The 8,900-nt window shown below is 42.9% G+C and overlaps 1 protein-coding gene across 2 annotated transcripts in view; it reads left to right on the top strand.

Annotated features, from left to right (window-relative positions):
• Nucleotides 1–814: 814 nt before the first annotated feature.
• Nucleotides 815–8,900, top strand: part of EPC2 (enhancer of polycomb 2) — a 124,189-nt gene continuing 116,103 nt past the window's right edge. The window contains exon 1 of one of the 2 annotated variants that reach the window (XM_081814473.1): nucleotides 815–1,261. In XM_081814473.1, the coding sequence (XP_081670599.1) occupies nucleotides 1,109–1,261 (153 nt within the window). In that variant the 5' untranslated portion in view covers nucleotides 815–1,108. The remainder of the gene's footprint in view (nucleotides 1,262–8,900) is intronic. The other variant, XM_081814472.1, reaches the window with a different exon arrangement.

The following is an 8,900-nucleotide window of genomic DNA, read 5'->3' as shown; positions in this document are numbered from 1 at the left end:
CTGCCTTGGTTAACTTTTATAAATTTAAGAACTCTGTTTTTGAAATCAGAGAGGTATCTACCATCCATTAAATAACTCTAAGAAGTTTGGGTGACAGGTTCAAGGGCACTTGTTGCATCTGGCAGCCTCAAACATTAACCCTCACTGCTGCCATAAGCATCTTCCCGGAGAAGGCGACGATTAGTGAAGATGCATTACCGCGAAGAGCTCTTTGGGGCAGGTACTGGAGAGAGGATGCAGGGGGGAGGGCTGGGGCTGCATGACCGTTTTCGGGGCGGGCGGGACCGGCAAATCTGCGCCGCTCTGAGTGGGCAAACGGAATGGACCTTTCGCACCTCCCCGGGATGTGCGAATTGGAGGATGCGAATTAGCCGGCTTTCGGGGCACCGTGGAGATAGCGCTTTCTAAGTACAGGCTCGGTGGTGGCTGTTGTGCCCTGGTTGACATCTTCCTTTCCCGCTCACGGACTTCTGCAGACACGCGCTGTTCCGCGCTGCCGTGTTTTGCCCAGCGCTTTCCTTCGGAGCACCCAGCGAGCGGCGGGTCGGGGCCGCGGAGGCAGAGGCGCACGCTCTGGGGCGCGGGTTAACTTGCGCACCTGGCACCTGCCACAGGCTAGAAGCGGGCCGGCAAGCCGAGGGCCGCCGCCGCCCCCTCTCCCCTGAGCGGCCCGAGGCTGAGCACGCTCCCGCGGGCCGGCCGCGCCGCGGAGAGAGTGGGTGGGCAGGCGAGGGAGGGGAAGGGAGAGGAAGGAGGGAGGGAGGGAGAGGGCGAGGCGCGTCCCCGCGGCGGGGGCGCGCTCTCGCGCGGGCTGCCGGGATCGCTCGCCGCCGCTGTGGTAATGTCCGCCATGTTGGCCATGGCGCAGGGAGCGGATCGGGCGGGCGAGCGGCGGATCTAGTGTGTGGAAGCGGCCGCGGGCGGCGGGGGGCTGTTTTCGGGCGGGGTGGGCGCCCATGCTGTGGCCGGGGGCAGTGAGGAGGAGGAGGAGGAGCGGGCCGGCCGCGCTGCACTGAGGAAGGAGGTGGAGGAGGCGGCGGGAGTCCTCCCCCCCTCCCCGCCCGCCCCGCCGCCGCCGCCCGGGCTGTTCCTGTAAGGCGGGGAGACAATGAGTAAACTCTCCTTCCGAGCGCGGGCGCTGGACGCCGCCAAACCGCTGCCTATCTACCGCGGCAAGGACATGCCTGATCTCAACGACTGCGTCTCCATCAACCGGGCCGTGCCCCAGATGCCCACCGGGATGGAGAAGGAGGAGGAATCGGTAGGGACTCGAGTGTTTATTACCCCCCCTTCCCTCCTCCCCCCTCCCCTTTGTCAGTCGGGCCTCGCCATTCACAGAGCGCTTTACGCTCGCTGGAGGGCGCCTCTGCCGCTCCAACGCATGGGACCTTACGCCGGCGGAGTAGCGTAAACCCTCTCGGCCGGCGCAGCGCCCGCCCGCGGCCGCCATGTTGTTGCGTCCCAGTGTTGTGATTAGCTCGCAGCGCCGCTTACGCTGCCGTAAGGGGGCCTTGCCGTAAGCGGCGGCCGGGAATGGCGCAGGGGATGTTCTGGCCGCACTTGGCGTACGGCCTCTGTTTACCTCCTCCCCCTCCTCCCAATCTCTCTCCGGCGCGGGGTTAATTAATGGGCAGGGGATCCTTTGGCTAGGGAAGATTTTTTTCCCCCACTTTCAAATTTAGTTTTGCGTTGGGTTCTCTTTGAAGTGACTTATGGAAAGTAAAACGCGTTCAAAACAAACATCTTCCTCCTAGCAAGGTAACCCTCGCTCTCGAGCCGGCGGTGGTGCAGCGGGATGAGGCGGTGCAGCACTGCGGCGGGGGAGGGCGGGGGCCGCGACTACCCAGTGGGGTGTAGCGGTAGAGAGCCGTTGACCGGCTAGCTCCACGACCGCGAGAAGGGACGGCGCTGCCCGCCTGGCCGGGAAGGCGCCCGCTCGGCGCTCAGCGTTAGAAAGCAAACAGGGATGTTTAGCAACGAGCTGCTGGCGTTGCCCCGTCCCCGCGCCGTATCCCCGAGAATTGTCATCGGAGAGGAGGGTCTTCTAGAAGTTGAGGATTTAATGCATCTAAATTGACAGTTACGTTTTCTGATAATACAGCGCTTTCTGTAAAAATTCTGCTTTTCTCCCTGACGGGATTTTGCATACGGATAAATTTTATCTGGCTTGACTGTGTTTATGACTCTGGAATGGTGTTACTTGCGTGCGAACTTCATAGTAACTGCACCCTCAAGAATTTCTTCAATGAACCTGCGGTCCCGCCTTATTGTCAACCCTGGGTGTGCGTGGATTGGTTCTCTTGCTTCTGTGACTGTCAGAAGAAGGCTCGAGGTTTCTGTGATTGGTTTTCTCTTTTGACTATTAATATTGCAGGAAATGCTTTTATGCCTTTGATTGGCTGCTCCTGTTCTGACCTCATTATATTACCCTGTTATTACTACTTTCTGCTGTGATTTAATCACATTTCTCTTTGGTTTTTGGTTATTTGAAAGTCTTGCACTTTAAGTAGAAAATGAATATGGCAGTAGTATCGGGATGAACATTCAGTATTCAACTTTTCAAAGAGTATGAGAATTAATTGAATTGAACTTTAAAAAACACAACTTTGTATTCCACAAAGTTAAATTTCTGTTAATATTATTTTATGGGTTTTGATACAAAAGGAGAGGTAGCTTATGAGTATCAGTAGTGTATGTAATTACTTGGATCCAGTTATTTTGGTTTGGGAAGAACTGAAATCAGGAAACTTGTTCTAGAATGAACAGTTAGTCCCTGGAAGATAAATGACTTTTTGTGAACGTTGATCAGCAGTATACTTACTGCTTTATGTCCTTCGTTTGCCACATATATCTTGGTATTTTATCTGAATTCAGGAAGAAGACTTCCAGTTTAGTTATTTTTTTAATGTATTAAAAACAAATGTTTAACCCTTTCACTGTTAACTTTTTCAGTATAAGTTATGGTTTCCCTCTAGAGATTGGAAATTAGATTATATTGGATTATTTTCAGTACCCTGCTTCAACTGCCCAATTTTAGGGAAGAAGAAATCCAACTTCTGGTGGAACTAGAGTTGAAACCCAGGACTTCTGACTCTCTGTCCTGTGCTTTCTACCTCTTCAGTGTTATAAGTGGAGGTACTTAAAATCAGAACAAAACTAAACAAACCCTGACAGTTGAGATTTATAGTCTAAAGTCTTTTGCTTCCCAGAATGTCCAGTTGGGGTGTTAATTTTTTCTTTTCATCTTTTAAGTTAACACTAAGAAGACTTGTGCTTTCATAAGTGACAGCCAATTCAGTTCTTCTGGTCTTATTTACAGGGTTTCTGTTATTCGGCAGAATTATTTGTTCTCCAAAAAATACTCTTCCTTGATCAACAGTTCTAAGCAGCAGTAAAATAGAAATCTCATAAATGTTTTGTGTTTCACTTGAGTTGTATTTCAATTCAACTTCCATTATCAACAACATGTTTTAATTACTTTCGTAAGTATTTTTTTTTAATCATGTAGACTTGTAAAAAGAAAATAAAACCAACCTTGGCTTGTGGATTTATAATTGTTGCTTTGTATTTCTAAACTGTCCACAGTATGGCCTCCCTTCCTGTTTGGTTGACAGAATCCTTTAACTTCATTTGAACCACCTTCATGGATCTTACCCCTCTTCTTGCCCCCCAGTAAAATTAAGGACTGTATCTATAGGATTGTTTTTAGACTTTGTTTATATAGTCATTGACTCAGTTTTGAGTTACATTTTGGTAATACTTAGATAATATAGGTGTTCTTTGGCATTGATAGCACTCTATCATTCTTTTAGCTCTTTGTTTTCTTTTGGAAATGCAGCCTCCTTCTCTTCCCTTTCCTTATTTTCTTTGTCTTTTGCCTAAGGTCTGCCAGTTGGCATCCTCCTAAACTTGATCTCTGTAGTGCTCCTCATTGCATTTGGTTTAGGTCAGATACTGTAAACATATGTTTATTTCGAATTTAAGCAACCAGAGAGATCAGGTGATTGGTGATTCTGCCACCGCCCCCTGAGTGTTGTATAGTGGTAGCTGATGTTTTTGATAATACTTACCATATTTTGAATACTTCTATGTCCCAGATAATGTGTTAAGAACTTTACATACTATTTCACTTAATCCTTTTTAAAAATCCACTTTTTTGATGTATAATTTACATACAATAAAATGTGTTTATTTAAAGCATAGTGTTTGATGAGTTTTGACAAATGTGTACACCCAAGGAAATGCCACCACAATCAAGATAAAGCAACATTTCAGACATCCAAGAAGTTCCCTTGTACTTCTTTGCAAGTCAGTCCCTCTCCACTAGTATTTCTAAGCAACTACTCATTTGCTTTCTCTCCCTCTAGACTAGTACTGTCTTTTCTAGAATTTCATTTAAATGGATTTCATATACTCTTGTGTTCGGCTTCTTTTGCTCAGCATGATTCATTAAAGATTCATCCTTGTTACATGTATCAGTCCATTCCTTTTTATTACTGAATAGTATTCTAGTGAGTTGATATAATATATTCATCCATCCATCTGGATATTTGATTTACTTTCTGTTTTTGGTTTTCATTTAATCCTTGTAACAGTCAAGTGTGATATTATTGTTTGTTTTATGAAGAAACTGAGGGTCTCACTGTTAGAAACTGGCAGGACTAGAATTCATGCCCTTGCTTTTATAATATCACAAAAACCATTCTTATAACTACTAGGCTTCGTATTGACTTCCTACAGAACCACAAATTAGCTTCTGAACTATTGTTAAGTTCATTATAGTTTTTGTAAATAATGTTTTACTTTTTATAATTTGATTGGAATATTAAATTATTAAGTGTAGTTTTTCGTCCCTTAACTGTGTCTGACTTTTGCTTTTGGCTTTTCAGATTTTGTTTCTTTTTCTTTTTTTTCTTAGAAGTTTGTTAGCTTTGCTTCCCTGTCCTGGCACCATTGTGTTTATCTGAATGTTTATGTTATCTTAGCATATAAGAAATTTGTGGGAACCTGTCCTACTTTATTATTAAGATTTTATCCTAATAGAATGTCGCCTTTCTAAGGGCAAGGATTTTTGCATATTTTGTTCATTAATGTATTCTGAGTTCCCCAGAACTGTGCCTGGCACATAATATATGCTTGCTAAATGTTGCGTAAATGTTGAATGGGGCTTTATACCAAGATCTATGTTTTTGTGAAACACTGTGTGTGTGTGTGTGTGTGTGTGTGTGTGTAAAATTCATTAACAGAATTTGGTAAATTATTCTTCTGGGAATTCTTTTTGGTTTCTTACTTTAGTATGACATATACGTAAATACCAAACCTTTTTATTTCCCTCTTGAGTGAGAGGCTCCTTTAAATACAGAATTTTTTTATACATAGGTATGGCTGCAATATTAGTTTTCATCTTGTGTTAATTATTCTTATAGGTGTACGTATATTTATGTAAGATATTTTTTGTAGTAACGTACCATTAACCAAAATCTATGTGAAACATGTGATTTTGCTTATTTTTAAAGAAAAGACCATGACTGATTTGAATTGCCTTTTCTCCTTTTATGTTTTAGTTGCCTAATTTTGGTATTATCTTAATATTTTAAGGGACATTTTCAAAGATAGAGTAGGAATATATTCAGTCTTTCTCACATTTCAAAGTTATTTTTGGCACTAACACATTTCATGTTTCATGATAGGGTTCTAGAGAGGATATAAAATGCAGTTTTGTAAATTGATCTTGTAAAAACATTTAACATTTTTTCTTTCAACAAAAGCAAATACTAGCCAGGTATCATCTGAGTGACAAATATTACTTAAATGTGACATTAAGAAGCTATTTTAAAGGGGTAAGTATGTCAAAGTATTTGTAAGACTGTGTGCTGGAGTGTTAGGATTAAAATTAAAAGAAGAATAGAATACAGATCTTGACTTCAGAGAACTTAAAGGAATCATTGAGGTCTAAAACATTTTTGGAAAGTTAGCAAAAACTACCAGGTTAAGTTGACCTGACAAAGAGCATTAGAAAAAGCTAAATGTCAGTATACTTAAGAGAGAAAACTGTTACTGGAATGTATAGAGGAGTTGGAGAGAGATTTAACCATTTGGGCTTTCAGGTTTGGTTGTACAGTGTGTATTGAAGCAAATACTTGAGTGCAGGAATTTTTAAGGAATTTCTATGGATGTTGGGGTGCCTGGGTGACACAGTTGGTTAAGCGTCCGTCTCTTGGTTTAGGCTCTTCGTTTAGGCTCAGGTTGTGATCTTAGGGTCTTGAGATCAAGCCCTGCGTGGGGCTCTGTGGGGCTCTGCACTCTGTGCAGAGTTGACTTAAGAGTCTCTTCTCCCTCTGCCCCTCCCCACTGCACGCTTGCTCACATCCTCTTTTTCTCTTTATCTCTCTCTCTCAGAAAAATAAATACATCTTTTTAAAAAAAACAATTTCTATGGATGTTAAGTAGACTAAAGGAAGGTTCTTCCATGTTACATGTATTCTATGTCCTTTTCAATCCCATCATCCCCTGCTGATAGAAACTTCAGAAGGGTAGCCCTGTGTCATTTCTGAGCAGGTCATTCTCTTAGCTCTTTCTCCCTTTTTTTTTGGACACACAGATGGCTTTTACTTTTCTTCCCCTTCCTTTGTTCTGTGCTGTATCTTCAACACTAGAAACTGTTCAGAACAAAGAAGGCACTCAGTAAATATTTGGCAAATGAATGAATAAAAGTTGGGGTGGAGACAAGGTTGAAAGAAGGGTAGAATTATACCAGATTATAGAGAGTTTCCAACATTAGGCCCAGGAATTTATAGGATGGTGTAGAAAAAAGAGCACTGACTTGCAAATGTGAAGTCTGTTTCTAGTTTTGTTTCTGTTCTTAGTGGCCAAATGATCTGGGAAAGTTGCCTTCCTTCTCTGAGCATCAGGTCATTCATCACTACCATCACAGCTACCATTTATTGAGTGTGTGTGAGTGAGTATGTGGAGTATGTGCCAGGCACTTTGTTAAACTCAGTAGATGGTTTAGAACTCATTCATACAACAGCAGGATGTGTAGTAGGTAGCTATTGTCTCTCTTCCAGAAGAAACTGAGGCTTTGGAGATTTAAGTATCTTGCCCAAGGTCACCCCTACCTGGACTAGAACATAGTAAAGCCGGTATTTGAACTCAAACCCTATGAGTGATTGACTCTAGGGCTCTGATCTTTACCATTGTATTGCTTCATCTATAAAAAGAGTGGATTGAGAACTAGGTGATACCTAAGGTTTATTACATTTCCACTGTTCTGCAATTTATTATTCTGTAACATGGAAGAGTCATTAAAAGTTTTTGCCTCGGGCACCTGGGTGGCTCAGTGGGTTAAGCGTCTGCCTCCAGCTTAGGTCATGATCCCGGGGTCCTGGGATCAAGTCCCCGCATCGGGCTCATTGCTCAGCAGGGAGCCTGCTTCTCCCTCTCCCTGCCGCTCCCCCTGCTTGTGCGCTTGCTCTCTCTCTTTCTCTCTCTCTCTGACAAATAAAATCTTTAAAAAAAATTTTTTTTGCCTCAGGGAATGATATGAAGGAAGGTTTGAAGTGAATGCCTTTTGTAAACACTTCTTTTTTAAAAAGATGTAAAGGAATGATTTATCTATGGTATAAGTTTAGATTTCATCAGTATCAGTTCTCTAAAAATGAGGCCTAAAAATATTTAACAGGTGGGATCATTAGGTTAGTTTCATGTACAGAAACCAGAAACCAAATGTGGTTTCTTTAAGATTCCTGGGTGTTGTCTCGAAGACCCCAAAGAAGGCTTGACCAGTCAAGGCTTGGGAAGGCCTGGAACCAGGGCAAGCTTTGGGCCCTTTAGCAGCAAGTGATTATTAACATCACTGAACTAACAATTGCCAATCTTTTGAGAGGTAGTATAGGGTAGTAGTTAAGTGCATATGTTCTGAATGGTTTTGAGTCCTCTGGCAGGTTAACTTGATTTATAAAATCTCATAGGATTGTTGAGAGGATGAATTGTGGTGCACTTGGGACAATTTGTGGCATTCAGTAAGCAGTCAGTAAATATTAGCTATTATCCTCATCATTGTTACATTTTTTTCATTTCAGAATCCCAGATCCTGGTGTTAAAGGGCATTATTGGTTTGGCTTTCATCAGGTATCTATGTACCTGTAAGTCTGACAGTCTGACGGGGGACGGGGGTGGTGATTAGTACACATGTGCTGTTAAGGGCTGCCCTTGAGAATGAGGCTTTAGTTAGGTAGCTGCCCTTTAGAGACTTACTACTGGTGTATATGTAACAGAATGACCAAAAGTTGTGAAGTTAAATTGTTTTATTTTTTATTTTTATTTTTTTATTTTATTATGTTAATCACCATACATTACATCATCAGTTTTTTGACGTAGTGTTCCATGATTCATTGTTTGCGTATAACACCCAGTGCTCCATTCAATACGTGCCCTCTTTAATACCCATCACCAGGCTAACCCATCCCCCCATGCCCCTCCCCTCTAGAACCCTCAGTTTGTTTCTCAGAGTCCACAGTCTCTCTTGGTTTGTCTCCCTCTCCAATTCCCCGCCTTCATTTTTCCCTTCCTACTATTTTCTTTTTTTTTAGCATATAATGTATTATGTTTCAGAGGTACAGGTCTGTGATTCAACAGTCTTACACAATTCACAGCGCTCAACATAGCACATACCCTCCCCAAAGTCTATCACCCAGCCACCCCATGCCTCCCACCCCCCACCACTCCAGCAACCCTCAGTTTGTTTCCTGAGATTAAGAATTCCTCATATCAGTGAGATCATATGATACATGTCTTTCTCTGATTGACAGGTTAAATTGTTTTAATCCATAGTTTGACCCAAGGTGAATTTGTACACTTGGGGTGTTTTTATAAACCTTAAGTTTGTAAGTTGTTTTAAT

This window comes from Leptonychotes weddellii, chromosome 3, assembly GCF_054177405.1.
Source record: "Leptonychotes weddellii isolate Sample4059 chromosome 3, ASM5417740v2, whole genome shotgun sequence".
NCBI lineage: Eukaryota > Metazoa > Chordata > Mammalia > Carnivora > Phocidae > Leptonychotes > Leptonychotes weddellii.
This window is presented reverse-complemented; position numbering and strand designations above follow the sequence as displayed.